The sequence below is a fragment of the Centruroides vittatus genome, unplaced genomic scaffold (genome assembly GCF_030686945.1).
Source record: "Centruroides vittatus isolate TY-2023 unplaced genomic scaffold, ASM3068694v2 scaffold_1614, whole genome shotgun sequence".
In the NCBI taxonomy this organism is placed as follows: Eukaryota; Metazoa; Arthropoda; class Arachnida; order Scorpiones; family Buthidae; genus Centruroides; species Centruroides vittatus.
The window spans coordinates 128,976-148,864 of NW_027122684.1; the positions used below are offsets into that span (position 1 = coordinate 128,976).

At 29.8% G+C, this 19,889-nt stretch overlaps 2 protein-coding genes across 2 annotated transcripts in view; both read left to right on the forward strand.

Annotated features, from left to right (window-relative positions):
- Nucleotides 1-343: 343 nt before the first annotated feature.
- LOC136987402 (gastrula zinc finger protein XlCGF57.1-like) lies at nt 344-1,036 on the forward strand (the record flags this gene model as incomplete). Its single annotated transcript, XM_067285140.1, has 1 exon — nt 344-1,036. A coding segment is annotated over one exon (693 nt), but the record flags the coding sequence as incomplete, so codon positions are not given.
- A 5,908-nt stretch (nt 1,037-6,944) lies between these two features.
- Nucleotides 6,945-19,889, forward strand: part of dpa (disc proliferation abnormal) — a 29,175-nt gene continuing 16,230 nt past the window's right edge. The window contains exons 1-8 of the mRNA XM_067285141.1: nt 6,945-7,027; nt 7,101-7,168; nt 10,709-10,732; nt 12,869-12,904; nt 14,271-14,306; nt 14,383-14,418; nt 14,491-14,526; nt 17,559-17,582. Of these exons, the coding sequence (XP_067141242.1) occupies nt 7,108-7,168; nt 10,709-10,732; nt 12,869-12,904; nt 14,271-14,306; nt 14,383-14,418; nt 14,491-14,526; nt 17,559-17,582 (253 nt within the window). The 5' untranslated portion in view covers nt 6,945-7,027; nt 7,101-7,107. The remainder of the gene's footprint in view (nt 7,028-7,100; nt 7,169-10,708; nt 10,733-12,868; nt 12,905-14,270; nt 14,307-14,382; nt 14,419-14,490; nt 14,527-17,558; nt 17,583-19,889) is intronic.

Genomic DNA, 19,889 nt, shown 5'->3' on the forward strand with positions numbered 1-19,889 from the left:
TTTTATTGTAAAATATCATTGAAGAAGCAGAAGAGATCCATTTCATGGATATAGAAATAAGGATCAATGCAAAAGCATGAAGATATACAAATACTTTTAAAATATTTCAGAGAAATTGTTTACACTAATATGTTGTGTGATTAGCTGTGGCTGAAAATATTTATAATATGATATATTTATAATCGAAATTTATCATCTGTAAAATTAGTTATGATGCAAAAATCTACTTTTAGATATAAAATTCTTGAATTATAGTTAAATATAATTAGTAGTTAATTATTGTTCTGATTGAAGAAAATTAATTGATTATACACAGATAAAATATTATTTAAAATAACCTTTTTTAATTGCAGATAAAAGGAACCAAAAGAAATTTTCATGTAAATACTGTAAAAAGAACTTCACAACTAAACAAAATTTGCAATGTCATCAAAGAATACATACAGGAGAAAAACCGTACAGTTGTGACGAGTGTAAACAGAAGTTTTCACTAAAGCAAGGCTTAATTAAACACCTTCGGGTCCACACTGGAGAAAAGCCTTACACTTGTCCTGAATGTAAACAGAAGTTTAGAGAAAAGAAAACCTTAATTAATCACCTTCGCACCCACACTGGAGAAAAGCCTTACACTTGTGACGAGTGTAAACAGAAGTTTTCACTAAAGCAAGGCTTAATTAAACATTTTCGGACCCACACCGGAGAAAAGCCTTACACTTGTGATGAGTGTAAACGAAAGTTTACACGAAGGGGAAGTTTAATTGCACATCTTCGTATCCACACTGGAGAAAAGCCTTACACTTGTGACGACTGTAAACGAAAGTTTACACGAAGGGGAAGTTTAATTGCACATCTTCGTATCCACACTGGAGAAAAGCCTTACACTTGTGACGACTGTAAACGGAAGTTTACACAAAGGGGAAGTTTAATTGCACATCTTCGTATCCACACTGGAGAAAAACCGTATGAATGTCAATTATGTCTAGAGAAATTCATTCGAAACGCAGATCTGAAAAAACATTACAAAATTCACAGTTAGAAAATTTTCCTTTAAAACTTATTTTCATTTATGTATAATTCATAATCAAAAGATTTAAGCAACACTGGTTTAAAATTAAAAATCATTTGTTATGTTTTTTGAATGCCTTGAAAGTTGCAACTAAAACATTACAATATTTATACTCAGAATTTTTTTCAAATTTTTTAATTCTATAAAAAATACAACTTTTTCGTTAATGTATGGAACTCGGTATTTTGTATCGCACGTCGTTTTATGATACATTTTAAGCTCTTCAATATCCTGAAATTTTTTAATTGTAATTTTCTGTTTGAATATACAGATCAGAGTTTATGTGTAAGTTTGTTGGATACACGTTTTTTTCTTAATGAATTTCATTATCATAACCTCATATCAATACCTGAATTGTTAACATGTAACTAATATGTCGTTATGTAAAACGTTCTTAAATAAAGAAATGTTTCATCGATACTTGCCCGTATTAATTACAGTTAATATTAATTTATTCGATCAGTAATTAGGATAATGCATATTTGGCCCTGATTCCTAATACAGGAAATTCTCGTTAATTAGAACTCGAATTGTTCGAAATCCCGTGAGTTCGTAACCGTACTTTTTTTCCAGGCCTGGATGTAGATTTACGTATTAAAGAATTAGTTCGAAATTCGAAGTGACCTTATGCCTGTTATAATAATTAATATTAAAATTATTTTACAATACAATTATCTCAACAGATGACGCAAAACACAACTTTTAAATTATGACTGCCGGAAAATAGGAATTTTTATAAATGGAAAAACACTATACAAGTTCTAATAACATTTTTTTTTTCTTCGCTTAATGACTTTCAGTTACTGCAGTGGTTTCCAACCTGTGGGGCGCGCCCTCCTAGGGGGCCGCGAGACTGTTGCAAGGGGGGCATGCAGCTGTTTCCAAAATATCATTTTCGAATACAAACCAAAAAAGTCGAATAGGTGTCAAAAAATGAATCAGCAAAATAGGTATACGTAATCCACAATCCTCGCCGCGAATTTTTCGGGTACAAATGCTAAAACATCCATCCATACTCTTGCTGGAACGAAAACATTTCGCTTTCGCGTTTGGAGCCGAGCGCCGGCGGGGCGAGGAAACAAAAGACAAGCACTCGGAACATCCCGGGTATTCTCGTGCTTACTCGCGCCAAACTTCAGTAAACAGAAGCATCTGTTTTTTTTTCTGTTGTCTATGAACAGAATTAGTTCGTTAGTAGTGCTTGCGATAACCACGTTGATATATAGAATGAAACACTTCTCTTTGGTAACTTCTAAATTAATATTGAGGTAAATTTCATAACTGTTATAATAGTACATTATTTTTAGTACATTTAAAATTATTATTTCTTATAATAAATAATTATTTTTTATGTATATTTTTACATAATATTGTATATTATTTTGTAGCCCATTAAATAAATTATAATATCAGTTGAGTATTTATGAAATTACATTGTTAGAAAAATTAAGGGGGCGCAACAATTTTTTTAAGGGGGGCGCAGGTACAAAAAGGTTGGAAACCACTGAGTTACTGCATATTTCGAAATGGATTATCAAAAGAGAAAATTGAAATGGCAATTAAAAGTAAATATGTAAACCTTAACACACTTAAAAATGTAGCCTTTTTACTCACTTTTCAAACGTTTTCGGCCAGATCGTAATAAGTTTTATAATTAGCAAAGTGTAATAAATTGTTTTGAAATACTTGATTACTGTGTTTGGTAAGCCCTAAAATATAAATCGAAAATACGTTGAATAATAATAATGCAAGGGCAAGAAGCAGAATTATGAATGTTAAATGTCATTGTGTTAATTTAAAATTATACACAACGTTCAAATTAGATAAATTTATAACATAAAAATAAGCTTTAATTATATAAAATAATAGAAACTCCCCCTGTCAGGCACGACTGACGCTTTTCATGAGAAAGTAAAGATTGCAGCTAAGGGGTTCGCTAGAATGTTAGATCGTTACTTCCTATAGATTAATATAATGTCACGTGGTCAGGACTGAAACTTTTTTACAAATATGTAATAGAAGCGACAACATGCGGCTGTGTTTTTATAGTTTAAATTTGATAAAGTAACTTTAAAATCAGCCATCTGTAAAAATATTTAAAAGTGCAATGAAGGGAATTTCCGTGGTCAAAGATGAACGTCACTGCAACGTAATACGACGCCGATCCGAAATCGATTTAACGTTTATTATACAGGTTTTTTTTAATCTTGAGACAAAGAAATAACTTACTTGGATCTCATTATTTCGAGAAAAAGGTATCTAGAAAAGTTGTAGGGTTTCGAAGGCCCAATCAGTTGGTGACCTTGGATGTGACCGTGACCTTCAAGGTCATTTGAGGGTCAAATCTTTTATTTTCAATGGGAGCGCATATTTTTGACCCCGGCAATGGAAAGAGCGGGAAATTTTACAACCAGATATACCTTTGACCTTATGGTCTAGGTCAAAGGGCAAGATTATTTTAAGGTTTAAATTATAAGCTATTTAAGTAATAAAAAGTATGGTTTTCCATTTTTTCTAATGGAAAACCATACTTTTTATTACTTTAATACATTAAAACAAAAAGAAAATATACAATCTACATCAACGTCACACCAGAATCCAATCTTACATTTTCTCACGCTAGAGGCATCAAGAATCCTTAGACGTTACTAGCCAACAATTGGCAATTGCGATGATGATGTTTTAAAGGCGTTCACGATCGTTGAAAAAAAAAGTCGAGACAGTTAAGTGCTCAAAACAAACAACCCTAAACGAATTTTTCAGTTTTTCATCTATAGAGTAATTGTAAATGGAGGACACAATGTATTGTAAGCCTATACTTCTGTATAACGCACTATATACCTGTCACGAAGTGAGATAATTTTAACAAGCACGTTTTGCAGAAAATTCAAATCCATGTTGCTCGGGTCGGCAAATTGCAAATGTACTCACCGAAATCTCGCTTCCATTACTCTCCACTTGGGTGACATTTAATACCTCGCTACAACGCGATGACAGTAAATAATCGCGAGCGAAAGTCTCCGAAACGATTGCTTTGCTAGCGGGATATTCAGAAGGCAAGCGTGTGTCACGGACACATCTGAACATCGTTGTTTGGCTGGGTATATTCGGCGCTTTCTCCCGAGGTGACTGCGCTAAACACCAAACATCTCGCTAGCAAACGCACCGAAAATTTCACCTCGATTAGCTTTCGACTTCTGAATCGGATGATTTTAACAATGGAATTCGAACAATAAAATTCAACAATGCGATTAATTGTTGCATTGCATTAAAATTTGAAAAATTTCTAACACTTTTCGTAATTTTTTTCGAATAAAAATATTTTTCGATTAATTGTGTTTAAGAAACAAAAAAATAATTGATTTATATTTTATTTTTATACTATAATATGAAATTAAATTATATTTTAAGGTAATAGAAATGGAATGAAAATGGTATCTTATTTATAGTGATAAATTGTTATTAATATGAACCCCAAATTAAGATAAGATTCATGACACTGGTATTAATATCATAAAACATATATTTATAGTTTTATACATAAACTAAACTCGCTAAATTAAAGATCCTCTACTCGAAAGATCGCTGAAGGGTTGTGTTGCTTTTTCCCATTTTTCAAATTTATGTTAGTTTCATATCTGATCTTTCATTCAATAGATTTCTATTTATTGAATATTTTAATGCCTATTTTCTAATTTGTTTCAAGGCTTTTTTATTTCTCTCTATGCGCAATGTATTAATCTTTCACGAACTCAAATTAGTGCTCACTAATTAAAGTTTTGTAATATTTCTTCTTGTTTAGATTTTGTTGGAAAGTTGATTTTTACACAATATGCTAAAATACTCAATGGCCGACCGGTTAGGTTAACCGCCTACCGTTCTTAACGATGTTTAAGAAAAAGTTTGTTCTATTCATAATTCGACCAACAGAGCCAAAGATGTCAAACTTGCAGTCAACTGAAAATACTACAAGCTTGAAGTATTCATAATCTTTACCTATAATATGAAACAAAATAACTTAGTCAATGTAAACGTCTACAATAACGAAACGTAGTTTTATTCCAATTCAGACTTATTTTACATAACATTTACATTATGTATGGACATTTTCCGTACGGACACGTTGTTAGAACAATTTTGAAAAAATTGACAAATGACACTTCATCGGCAAAAATTTGAAATTACCAGAATTGATTTCTGAAAAATTTATTGGTATTATAGTAAATATGTACACTGTTTATCAGTAAATATCAAATAATTTCAAAATAGAATTTATATATATATATATTGAATTTTCTAATGGTAGCTGTTTTAACTGTTGATTAATTAAGTAAACATCTCTTCAATCCGAAAAATTCTTCGGTAGACTACACTCAAACCTGTTTTTGTGCGGTCTTTTTTTGTGCGATTTTTTATACGTGCAATGTGTTTCGTGCAATTATTTTTGTGCAGTATACCAATTTGATTGAAATTCATATACCGCGCACAAAAAATCACACAAAAGAAATCGCACAAAAATAGACTGCACAAAAACAGGTTTGAGTGTACCTCACAGCCAATTCAGGTTATAAAACTCCTTTATTGAAATGCATTTGTAAAAAACAATAAAGGAGTTTTATAACCTGAATTGGCTGTGAGGTAGTCTACCAAAGAATTTTTCGGTTTGAAGAGACGTTTACTTAATCAATAGAATTTATATATTTAAAATGATTCGGCGTAAAGAATAGAAATCTTAATTAGTGTACAATATACGTTGAGTATGAATTTGTCTAATATTTACCTAATATTGTCTAATATTACTCCCCCTGTCGACAATACTGTTCCATTATGGGTGGATTTCTCTTCCCAAGTTATTATTGATTCTATTGTTTTGTATTTTAATGTAAATATGTTCATATAGTTGTCTTTTAAAATTATTATTATTATTTTTTCTTTATTTTAACCGTATTTAAATATATTTCACGCTTTTTTTTGTTGCAGTGTTCTGCCACTGTCGAATTTGCACAATTTCCTTCGATCGCTCGAATATGTTCTTCTATACGTATTTTTAATTTTCTTTATTTACAATTGCAATCAAATGAATATACTACTTTTTCTTCTGTTAATTCCTGTTTTTTTTTTCATTATTATTATTTCTATAATATAAATATCTTTTGGTTGAGTTCATTTTTTCGGTATTAAATTTATATTATTAGCTAATATTTTCTTAACACTTTCTAATTTACTTGTTCTATTTTTTATTTTGTCTCTATACATCTTTAATATATTAAATTTCATACTAATAAGTATGAAATTTAATATATTAAAATTCGATACTAAACGCGATACGCACGCGTAACTCAGAGTGCCCATTGGATGATCACTCCTCATCGTATTATTATCACTTTGCCCGATCAGGTGATAGCAGTATTCATAATGATCGGTCAATTTGACAAATTAATCAATATTTATCAAACTGCGCACCTTTTTTGGTCATTATTCATAATGCCCGATTAATCACTTGGTCCATAACATATCCACTGTAATAATCGAAGAACTCAGAATGCTAATTGAGCAATTTTTTAAAACATATTTTTATTTATTAATATTTTAGACAAAATTTAATTATCAAAATGAATAAATGGAAAATATTATTATGAACACATATTTCGTATATTGAACACACGGGGGCGCTTCTATTTCGTATGAATTTCTCTTTATCCAAAATAAAACATGAATATAATAACATAACAAATTACAAACAGTTTAATAAACAGACGATTTATTTTAATTAATTTAAGAAATTTATAATTAAAAGTATTTACATTTTCAGCTTATTAATGCAATATTAGTACGATGTTAATGAATCACGTGACACACTTTCCCGCCAGAATTGAGTGTTTTGTGTTGTGTTTAGCATGGTGTATTGAAGATCTTTAATTTTCTTGTTTTGATATTTGTTTATATAAACCTAGTTTAAAGGTAAAATTTTGTTTCAATTTCCATGTTTAGTGTAACTTTGATTACCGAACAAAGAATTATTTTAAAATTTTAGATTTAATATGTCGACTCCTTCGAAAACACCGCCACCACCTGATACAAATGATGAAAATTCGGCTACTCGTAAGTTATATTTAAATATTATGGATTAAATATTAAATTAAATTGTAATTTAGTCGTGTAATATCTATTACAAACAGCGAAACTTTAATCAATTTTAATAAATGCATGGTTAACACATACGTCTTTAAAGTCTAACTGATATGAATAACAAGGAGTCATAATATACACTTTAATTCACATATAATTATAAATATTTAAATAAGTACAAGGCCACTGCCCGATTGGTGGATTATTAAATTATTTTATTTTGAAGTAATTTGAATTATTCAGAAGTAAAATCCTTTCATAATAATCACTTTTTTTGTAATCTGTATTGTTACTATTCCATTTTGTATTATTATTTTTAATGATACATCTTCAAAAATTGGTGTCATTTCCTTGCATTCAGGTATACAGGCACTCACTATTTCTGTTGTGTGAACTGATTGGAAGCAGTGGCATAGCGAGGGGGGCAAAGGGGTATATCATGCCCCGTGTGGTCACCAAGAATGGTCTCCAAGACAAACTATATGTGTTTCTGGAGAAGGGAGGGGGCGCCAATAAAGTGTTGTGCCCCGGGCACCAATTATGTTCACTATGCCACTGATTGGAAGGTAATTATGTGACATAGAACTCACTCTTAGGGGCTGACCATAAATTACATCTGCATTTTTCTTAAAATTTTTACTCCTCCTCCTTGTCCCAGTTTGTCCAAGTTTCTGTAACCTCTCCCCTCTTCGGATGTCCAACAAATCTGTCTTCTTAAATCCTTTATCACTTTATGAACGATAGATACCACAAGTAGAAACAAAACATACAAGAAATTCTGAAGTATAATAAAATTAATTAATTATATAAAATGTAATGAAATAAACAAACGTCCACCGAAGCTTAATTCCTCTCTTCGTCCAACTTTCGTACGACTTGGGTTAATTTCTTCTCCCTTCCGCTGTGGACATCATTTATGGACATCCCCGTACATTAAATTATATTTATTTTTATAATGCAAATTTATGACATTATTATACAGAATTGCATATTTATAGCTCTTTTTACTAAAACTACATTCGTAATATTTTATTTTTAATAATTTATTATCTTACCAATGAAAATATTTATGTGACGATTTTAAAAGGACCTAATAATCGATAGACCACCTAAATATTACTTAAAAACACTTATTTTAATTTTATGAACGTAAACTATGACATTACCATATTTTGTTAGTATAATTCAGGTCTTGAAAAAATTTAACATGGAAAATAGGGGCAAAAAATGAGAAAAATCATGATGTATTTTATGCTAAATTGAAAAATCATATTTTTGTTACACTTCTTTAGTTCTGTATAACTGCTTTATAGCTGTGCAGTTGTGGCTTCTGTTGTAGTATCATTTTTCGGAGATGAAGTTTGAGTATTGCTGTTGCTCGCGGGCAATGTTCCCTCTAATTTTTATTGTAGCTGAGTGGAACGTGTACTTCTCTGAGCCAAAAAAATTTTGCTGAGTAGAATCTGAGCATATATATATATATATATAAAATCTTATTTTTTCCTATAAAAATTAAAGTAATTAATTATAAAGTAGAGATTAAAATTCATTTTAAAACATACTTCTATACAAAATATTATCTTTTGTCAATGATTTCATATTTTAATGTATTTAATTAAAATATATGTAGCAATAATCATGTTGCAGACAGAGTGAGAAATAAGTGAATAACGATTCAAATCAGTGTGCATGCTCGCCTGTGCGACAAAAATTCTCGTGCGCGGCAAAAATTTGAGCAGTGTGCGGCCACGCAGTCACACAGCTTAGAGGGAACATTGCTCATGGGTGCAATTTCTTTAGATAAAGTAAAAATATTAGGTGCAGTAGTTGCCACTTATTGTGATTACTGGTTAATGTTATCAGCTTCTTAATGTACGAGTAATTAAAACACATTTTCCCAAACCACTTCTATATTTCTTGCATAAAATTTGGCCACTTATTGTTATCAGATTAAAGTAGAGCATTTATGATATTTATAAATGACAATTTAAAATTAGTTTAAGACAACTTCGTGAAAGCATTACCTAATACTTTTCTGGAAGTATTATTTAATAATTATTTTTTTGCTATTTTTTAAATATGGAACCTGATTGTAGATTTATTAAAAAGTATTCTATACCAGTTGGCATGTCACCAATGAGAACTCCCTTTCTATGACTGTCACTCCTGAATAAGGTACTTTTAGAACATTGACAACTTTAAATAAACAAATAAATGTTGGAGTTACCATTATAATACTGTATGTATTTAATTTATCATCACTACTAGGTGCATATATAGACACTTGGCAATTCTATCATCAACTTTAATTTGGGAATTTCTTATTTGCCGAGACGCGTTTCGGACTTAAGAAATTCCCGAATAAAAGTTGATAGAATTGCCAAGTGTATGTATATGCACCTAGTAGTGATAATAAATTAATCAAAGAAAAGAAGACACAGTTTCAGATTATACAACTGTATGTACTTTTATTCATTAAATAACATCATAAACTAATTTCCTTTAGTTTACTGTAGTATATATACAATATAAACATCCATATGCCTGATAGTTATATTAAAGCCAAATGATTGCCAGATTAGTATTAATTCATATGTATTTGTATCCTTTTTTTATACTATTTGTTATGTAAATGTCTACTAGGACAGATTGAATTAATAGGACTTATTGTACTGGTTTTCCAGTTCTGCAAATGAGGAATACTTATTCAGAGGAAAAACAAATGATCTTGATTACTCACCTGATATTTCATCTGTAAACAATAAAGATCATTTGTTTTTCCTCTGAATAAGTATTCCTCATTTGCAGAATCAGAAAACCAGTACAATAAGTCTGTTGATTTGATCAGTCCAAGTAGACATTTACGTAACAGATTGCCAGATTAGATTGGCCTATATTATTGGATTTCAAACTATTCGAGTTTGAATTACCAAGGATTTCCTGCATGTAACAATTTTTGTTTCCAGCTAATTTTTATCAAGTAATGTACAGTAGAACACAGTTAAGTGCAGTAGAGTTTATTAGAATAATTATAAATATGCTGCTCCAAGAAAAACGTAAGCGCGAGTTTTCATTGCTATACTTTTCAGTTAACGCATCTCTTAGAAACAGTACTGCTGTTAACTCTTACTACATAATTTTGCACTAAAAATAGTCACAACAGACGATTTTTTTTTTTTTTGTTTTTGGGATACAATTTTCATCAATTTTACAAATAGAAAAAATATTACGAGTGGTTTCATTTCTTTTCAAATGTTTCTCACTGAGATTTTTAAACTGCAGCATATGATATTAGACAAAGAATTTAACTAATCATTAGATTGTTTCTTTTATTGTAAGAATGATTAAAACAATAGCTTTTCAAAAATATTTTTTTACAAATAAAAATGAATTTCTTTTGAACTTTAAATAAAATTTAATTGTTTTTATTGATTAATAATAATAATATTTTTTACTTAGCTTTATGTCTACATAATAAATTTTACTAATATTAATATTTTGTTTTTTCTACAGCTTCAAAAATTCCCAAAAAAACTCGTAAGTTTATAATTTTGTTGTTTAGATTATTTTATTATGCTATAAATATATAAAATATATTATTAAATTTAGTAGTGTAGTTTAAAGCTAGTTTACACATTATTGCCAACATTTTGTCCCTTGAAATTACAATTTATGTGGATTTGCCTTATTTGAACAAACTTGTAATTTATTGACAACCTTAGCTTGACAAGTTGCAACTACGTTGTAGAAAATTTGAACTGTCAAAGTTTTTTTCGTCGTAACATTGGTGAACTAATCAATGACAAGATCAGAATCACATATTAGGCCAATAGAAACTAAGCAACTTGATTGCTGATGCTATAAGTCAGAGACTGATCACATATCTTCAGTACATTACTAATTGTGCAAAGGCTGATTTCTGGATACAAAGCTAAAATTAGCAATATTTGCCAGATATAACCACTTAAAAGGGGGTTTTTTGGACAAATAAACCAAAATGTTATGTTCTTTGAATCCAACTCTCATCCAAGTTTATGAATTACTCAAAAGACAATTAATTCTCAGATATTTTATTTAAATGCATTTTGGATTGGAATTCTCGCTGATTCTACTTCAGTAAAGGCCCAATCTGTGGCAGATGTTACACTGATATTTCTGACTCCGAAATTAATCACAGTAACCTTGGGATTGCTGAGAATTCCAATCTGAAATGCATTTAAATAAAATATCTGAGAATTAATCGTCATCTGAGTAATTCTTGAACTTGTGTGATCATCAGATTCAAAGGTCATAACATTTCAGTTTATTTTGAATTCGGTGTGAAGAAGAGTGAGAAAGTATGAATATTTTAGTGAAAAAGCTGTGCCGTAAAGATGACTATCAGAAAACTTTCATCTAAATATCATTTTTCCCACTTGTAAATAGCTTCAATCATGTTTTCATTTTTGTCACATGTTTCTCAATGAGATTATTCCAAAATTTGGTGCACTAAATTCAATTCCACATGTTTGTCAGACCTTGATGACTCTGGAAATTAACAGGTCATATATCGCTTTACTTGTTAGCCACATTTTTCACATATTGCTGATGGTTTCTAACAGTAACATGCAGACGTACTGCAGACAAACTACATCCTTGTGGACATTACCATTAACCAGGTCTCACTGATACAGGTGATATCACTTTGCTACCAGCCTTAGACTTCATTCTCACCACTTTCAAGACACAAATGCTCTTGCTGCTCAGAATACCTCATAAGTTGTATTTCTGTGCATTATGTGAACGTGAATCATCAACAACTCTCGTCAGTGTTTTTTTGGGAGTGACAAATTGTCAGAGGTAATCATATAAAATTTAACTCTGATTGGTAAAACTATTTGATTAAGTAAATAAAACACTTTGAAATGTGTTTTTATTTACTTTAAAATAATTATAAGGAATTGCATGATCAAGAGTGATCATTGGTAAAATGATATTCTCCATAATTTTCTTTTATATACCTTTTTGTTAGACTAGATCTACATGGATAGATTTTTAAGTTTCAGCTGCTCACTGGGAGTAATCTTATATATATATATAAGATATATATATATATATATATATCCAATAAATAATTAAATGCTGTTAAAAAGTATGTGATGAAGTATTGATAATGTTAAAAGACAAGATAATGTTACTGCTTTATGTATATATCATTGGATAACTTTGTCACTATTACATTTTACATTATGTAAGAATTTTAGTTTTTTTTGTAAGGAACAAAGCACTGTTAAGATTCTACTTTAAATTTCTTTTTATTTTTAATTTTCATTGATTTTCCACAAGTCATTTAGCATTGCAGAGGCGAATTTTTAAAGATCACAAAAGATTGTTTCTGGAAATGTTTTCAGTCTAAATTTCAGCATTGAACAATTTTCGTATGGAATGAAGCACTTTAAATAAACTCCGTAGAGTCAAAGTTTATAAATAGACAGGATTTAATTCTATAATACTTCAAAATTTCGTAGCATTATTAATTCTTATGGATTTAATAATTCTATAGAATTTTGGTAAACTTAAAATATCAGTATTTTTATTTATTATTTGTATTGATACTTAATTTAAATGTTAAAAATGGATTTCTAATAAAATATATTTATTTAAATAATAACAATGATAATTATTATTTTCTAGCATCAAAAATACCTACAAAGACACCTGTGAAGATTTGTGAGTATTAATTTTTTAGTTCTAGAATAAATTGTAAATATTAAATTCCTGTTTATGTTCATAATTTCTTAAAGAAATATTTTATCTAAAAGATATAAAGATATATTTAATCTGTTTGCAATAAATAACCAAGACACAAACAAAAAAATAAAAAGTAATTTAATTTCAGCTGGGATCTAAATCTCTCTTTTTCAATGGTATGCGGAAGGTTTTAACCATTTATGATCTCACTTTTTATGTATATTTAAGTAAAATGTTATGAGACTAAGTTAAATTAATATAATACTCATTTTTGAAGTGTTTATACGCCATTAATAATTATAGCATTTGTTCTAAAGTACAACAGAGTCTTGATATACAGGATGTCTGAAAAGTTACTGTGCAGTGAGAAATTCATATAAACATACAGGTTTCATAGAAACTGGTCTGCTAGATCTCCAAACCCCAATTGCCCCTGATTTTTAACTTAGATGCAATGAAGATACAGACAGATGTACAGTACTGTACAATAACATTCCACACTCTAGAGGAGCTAAAGATGGCAGTTACCAACACATTAAACTGATCATTCTTGCCACTTTCCAGAATGTGTTTGACAATATGCAGAGTTATGTGCAGACATGTCTGCAGGTCTCTGGGGGGGAGACATTTCCAGTATTTGCTATAGGAGAAACTGTGATATTGTACATAAAATTTACTTAAACCTTTTTCATTGCAAGATAACTTTTAGACACTGAATACTATCTTTCTAAAGTGCCACTGTGTATACTTGTTAAAGGATCTTTCCCATAAATAATAAATAGAGAATTATTTAGTGTATGTGCATTGCTAAATGCATAATTTTGCATTGCATATGACGTTATTACCAGATTGCATGACACAAACTTTCAAACTTAAACTTATGTCTTATTACTACAGTAGACCCCTCTATAACACGGTAGATAAGTTTCATGTTATATGAATCTATGTTGTACGAGTCACTTAAATACATGAGCCAATCACAGCCCGGCACATGGGCTGTGATTGGCTCATGTATTTAAGTGACTCGTACAACACGGAACTTACTTACCGTGTTATAGGGGGTCTACTGTATATATAATTTTTATTGTTTGAGAAATACTTTAATTTAGCACCATAATTGAATTAGATGTGAGCAAGTGGTGGTGCTAAATTAAAGTTTGGCTGTGTGTTAACAAATTATTATTAGCTATTCAATGTAGATGGTGCCATATTTAACTGTACTTAGATATATCTGATTTCTAATAAATTACTAATTAAAAATATTTAGTTATATCTTTATAGTTTGATAGTTAAGATCTTTTTCTGTATTATCTGAAAATTGTCAGAACATTATTTTTCTTTTTAGCTTCTAATACGCCAACAAAGACGCCATTAAAAACTCGTAAGATTTCATTTCCATTTTGAAACTTAAGTTATAATTATATTCTAATTTTATTAAAGAATTATTTAATTTACAGCTTCGAAAACGCCCTTGAAGACTCCATTGAAAACTCGTAAGGTTTTATTTCTGTTTTAAAGTTTGATTATTGTATAATCTTATTAAAAAAATTAATTTTAATTTTTAGTTTCAAAAACACCCTCGAAGACTCCTTTGAAAACTTGTAAGGTTTCATTTTTAAAATATTTTCATTTTATAATTAAAATAAGCTAAAATTACATCAATAATTATTGATATGACATTTATAAAGTTCCTATTTATTTCAGAATATGGTAACTCTTAAATTCAATTACAAAACAATAGAAGGTTTACATTTATTGAATAATATAAGAAAAAGATTTACAAATATGATGTCAAAAATGTATAGATAGTTGAATTGTCAACTTTAAATTGTTTGAAGCTTCAAAAACTCTTGAAGACTCCATTAAAAATTTAAATTTGGTGAAAATTGACATGTGATTTTTATATGATAATATTTTATATTGTTCTATGTGTTAAGATAATATTGAAGGTAATAGGCATATTGATCAAATATTTCAGAAAGGCATAAGAACCAAAATGTTCACCTTTGTGACATTTTGTCTATTGATGCAAATTACATCTGATTAATGTTGTTTCTATACAAAATTTTGGAATAAAATTACATTTACATGATTTCGTAATCATTTCTATTCTCCCATAAAATTTACAGTTGGATTTATGTGCCCTTCTGACGTATCGGCCTTGATACAGATGTTCAGAAACAGTGGTAGTGTTCAGGAGTTTTGGAGATATTCTGGTGTCCTGTCAGCCAAAATGCATCTTGTGCCAGTCTAGGGATTGTTGTTCTAAATTTTAGTAAATTTAAATTCTCTCATCTTTTCTGAGATTTTAATATCTGCAGAGTCAAGCACATGCCCCATGATGAATTTTGAGCAGTTTATCATTGATATGTCAATGCCCATAACTACATCTTCTGCATTTATAGTTAGTTTTGTATAAGGATTGGTGTTCTGTTGGTTTACAACCTCCCAGCAAAACATATCTGTCAAATGTACGAGGGGAGTTGATATTAAAGGTACTGGCCAAAATTACAGTAACATTTATAAATAAAGAAAATACTTAATACATTTCACAAAAACTGCATACTTTTGTTTATTTCTCGACATAATCACTGTAAACATTGAGACATTTATCCTAGCACGACATTAGTTTGAACATCCCTTTACAATACTGTTGCTTGTTAAGTTGCTTGAAGTATTCCAGAACAGTGTCTTCCAATTTCCCCTGATCCGCAAAGCGTTTCCCACTAAAACTTTCTTTAAAGCTCTGAATAAAATGAAAATCTGACGGGAGGGGCTAAATTTGGACTATATGCAGGATGTTGCAGGATCTTCCACTGTGCCAACCACAGTTTGGTTTGATTTGACATGTGGAGTGTAGTCAGATTTTGTGCTCTTTGATTTTCATTTATTTGGACTTCTAAAGAAATTTTCAGCAGGGAAACACTTTGCAGATCAGGAGGAATTGGAACACACTGCTCTGGAATATTTCAAGCAACTTAACAAGCAACAGTATCATGAAGGGATGTTCAAACTAATGTCACTCTGGGATAAATGTCTCAATATTTACAACGATTATGTCGAGAAATAAACAAAAGTGTGTAGTTTCTGTGGAATGTATTAAATATTTTTTTATTTATAGATGTTAGTGTAATTTTGGTCTGTAACTTTAATATCGGACTCCTCTCATGTTATTTTGCAACATTTTCTCTCCTTATCCCTGTCTTTATGTTTTGCTTTCTCTGCCTTATTAGTGGCATATCTTCAACTCTCAGCATAGGAGAAACTATAGAACATTCAGCTTTGGATAAATCCATTAAAAATAAAGACACTGCATCCTGTTTTGTTTATGTTGTCTTTTTAAAAAGTTCATTAGCACATAGTAATCTAAGTCAGCAGCCACTGCTTAATTACTAGACACTATCTGTTGTAACTATCCAATCAAAGTCTTCCTCTCTGTACATTACATCATGATAAATATAGTCTGTAATAGAGACTGAATTCCTTGGTTTCATATTTTTCAGATAAAGAAAACATTAGTTCATTTCCAGCAAGGAAATTACTCCAAATTTATCTCACTTGTGAGAAGTACCAAAATTTTCTAAGCAAAAGGGGATACAATCTGTTGGTGTTTGTGCTGATAAGCCACCCTTATGCACTGGTGAAAAGTATTTCCTAGTGTCAATTTAAATCCAGTTCATCTCTGTTCAGAAATTTAATAAATTCAAAAGAGCAATTTATTTAATAATTTGTCTATAGTATCTGGCTTATGAAACTTTCTTTCAAACTTCTGTGTAATTTCATTTTATATCTTTTCCTGAATATATTATTTTATTATTCTTTCACTGAAATAAATAGGGAATCATAAATGCCTTACAACATTTACAAGTGTAAATGAATATTTTGTGTTTAATTAAAATAGTTTAATTATTTATGTATTGAAATATGCTATTCTATGGTTTTCTCATTAGAGCTAAGATCAAAATTTTTTATAAAAGGATATTTTAGAATAATTTAAAGTACTACCTTTTGCACAGAAGTAATTGTTAAAATTATATTAGGACAAATGAGAAACTACAATAACACACTTTTGGTTATCAAAGTTAGCATCGTTCCACATTCTCTTGGATAATCAGGTTCTACCATAATTATAATTTTTCTATTGTCAACAAAGTTTAAATTGCTCTACAATTTTTCAAAAAATTTGTCCAAGTTAGTAGGAATTTTTTATATTCTTGCTGAAGAATCATATTATCCGTACAATCGTATGCATCTTTTATAGAAAGCATTTGAACTTACACAGTAATAAAATCCAAAATGAGTTGTCGTGATGTTTTTTGAAGCATCTTACTCTATTATCAGATAAAATGATGTCTAAATCATATATTTTCAATCATTTTTAATGCATTGAAAATGCATCTGCGAAGAACATTTAGAAAAACATCTTATTTTGAACAAAGAATTAATTTAAAAAAGTCATTTTGAGGTCTGTTGAAATAAATTATTCTTCTAAACATTTGATTTCTACAATTAAGTTTATTTGATTTATATTATTTCTAAAAAAAATATGTTATGAATAAGAAGTAGGATGAGTTTAATATATGTATGTTTTAATGTTAAATAATTTTAGTAAATTACTATTTTATATTTTTAGCATCCAGAACACCTCATGGAACACGTAAGTGTTAATCGATTAAATATTTTAGAATTTTATTTTGAAATTCGAATTTATACATCAAAATTAAATTATTTCTTTTTTAATTCAAAATATGTTTATTATTCAAAATATAAAGTATAGCATATAATACAGTGCACTCTTTATATACAGTGCACTGTATATATTATAGTTAACCAATACAAAGGAATATCTAAGTGTTATAATTATTTTGTTGGTGCCATGTGTTTGTAAGCTGATGAGGGATTCTTGTACCCAAAACGCATCCTTACCTAAATTTGAAATGTGATTATTAAAGACTTAACTTTTTTGTAAAAGATCTGGTCCTTTCTGTCAGCCTTGGTGTGATAAGCTTTCCAAATTGTTAAATCTTATTTACTGGGTTATCTAACTCTATCTAATTTATAGTCATGGGCTAAAAGCATCGTTTATTATTATCAGTAATTTTTACGATAAACGAATGTTTTCAGCCATCTTAAAATCAATAATAATTATATTTATAATGGTATACATTTGTTTTTTATATCTGCTTTTGCATCAATTGTTTATTTCAATTGCTCATAAGTATTATCTCTCCACATTTATTATGAAATAAACAGTTAATGTACATTATCAAACTTTTATCCTGTGACTTTTATCTTTTATTTTGTTTATTTTTATTGTAAAAGATTGATGACAATGAATGAATTTTGGAATATTAATTTGGTTATCAGTTAACGTCATCATTATTTCTTCTATACCTTTTCTTTCTGTGATTAAGATGATTAAAATTTAACATTTCTTTAGGTTTTTACATCAAGCAGAAGAAAATTCTTCACAAATATTCTTTAATTCAATTGAGTAATAATGATATTATTGAGGATTTATATAAATTAGAACATGTCAAAAGAGATTACATAAATCTTTGAATTAAATAGTAAATACAGTAGAGCGTCGATTGTCCGAATGCCGATCAACCGAAACGTTGGTTAACCGAAAGCATTCCAGTTGGATGTGTCGTGCTGAATAGAACGTTTTTGATAGTAGATTAACTTCTAAAGTATAATTTTTTTTTGTTTTTATATTTTTCAATATATTTATTTTGTTTGTACAAAATAAAGAAATAATTTTTAACGATGCAATAGCCACGATTATTAATATAAAAATTTTTGTTAGGCTTAACATCGATGAAAATTCAACGTGAAGCGACACGCAATGGAGAAAAATTTAAACATGGGATATATTAATATACAGTGGAACCTCGCTTAACGAGCATAATTCGTTCCAGAGTCTTACTCGTAATGCGAAACATTCATTAAAGCAAAACAATTTTTTCCCATAGAAATTAATGTAAAATACAATAATGCGTTCCACGCTGAAAAAATGCTCAAATGTTTTATGTATAACGTTTATTTAAAAAAAATTGTACAATACACACTGTTAAGGAGCATGAATTACCGTCATCTTTTCTAGCGCAGAATGAACCATCCTGGAATGAGAATTCGATTTGCAGAAACAAAGAAAAAAAAAATCACAGCCAATATGTTTGATAAACACTGCAAACGATATGCCAAATTCTTCGGTTATGTAAAGGCTATTGTTGTAACGGTCGGGTGTAACTTGATCTGAGTGTCAGGTCAGGGGTGAAAATTCCTACATACTTTTGTTGTCGGGGAGCTGAGTTCTTGTGCAGTCGTCACTCCAGTCAGTTGTATCCGAGAGTGAATAAAGTTAATTGTTAATTAACTATGTGTTTTATGTGAAACAGTGTCGAAAACAAACTCGATACAAAATTGGCGACGAGGATTAACATACAGACTTGCCAGCAGAAATTACAATTCGATATAAAAAGCCGGAAATGTCGTTCCCAGGAACATCAACCAGTGGAGTTCGTTTCGAACCATTCAAGATGGACAGCCAGTGGAAAACTTACAAGGACCGCTTTAATTTTTGCTTGAAGGCAAACCAGATTGAAAATGACCAAGATAAGTGTGCTTTATTTTTTACTGTATGCGGTGAAACTTTATATGAACTTGTAGTCACACTCATAGCGCCGAAAGAAACGACACAAGTTAACTTCAATGAAGTACTTACTGCTCTTGATAGCCATTTTAACCCGAAACCTAGTGAAATCGTCGAATCGTTCAAATTTAACCAGAGGTCGCAAAAACCGGGAGAGAGTATCAACGACTATGTCGCGGAACTACGGAAAATTGCAATGAATTGCAACTTCGGCGCCTCACTAGAGCGTATGTTAAGAGATAGGCTAGTGGCAGGTTTAAGGGATAAAGGAATACAACACGTGTTATTGGCGAAAACGGACACTACTTA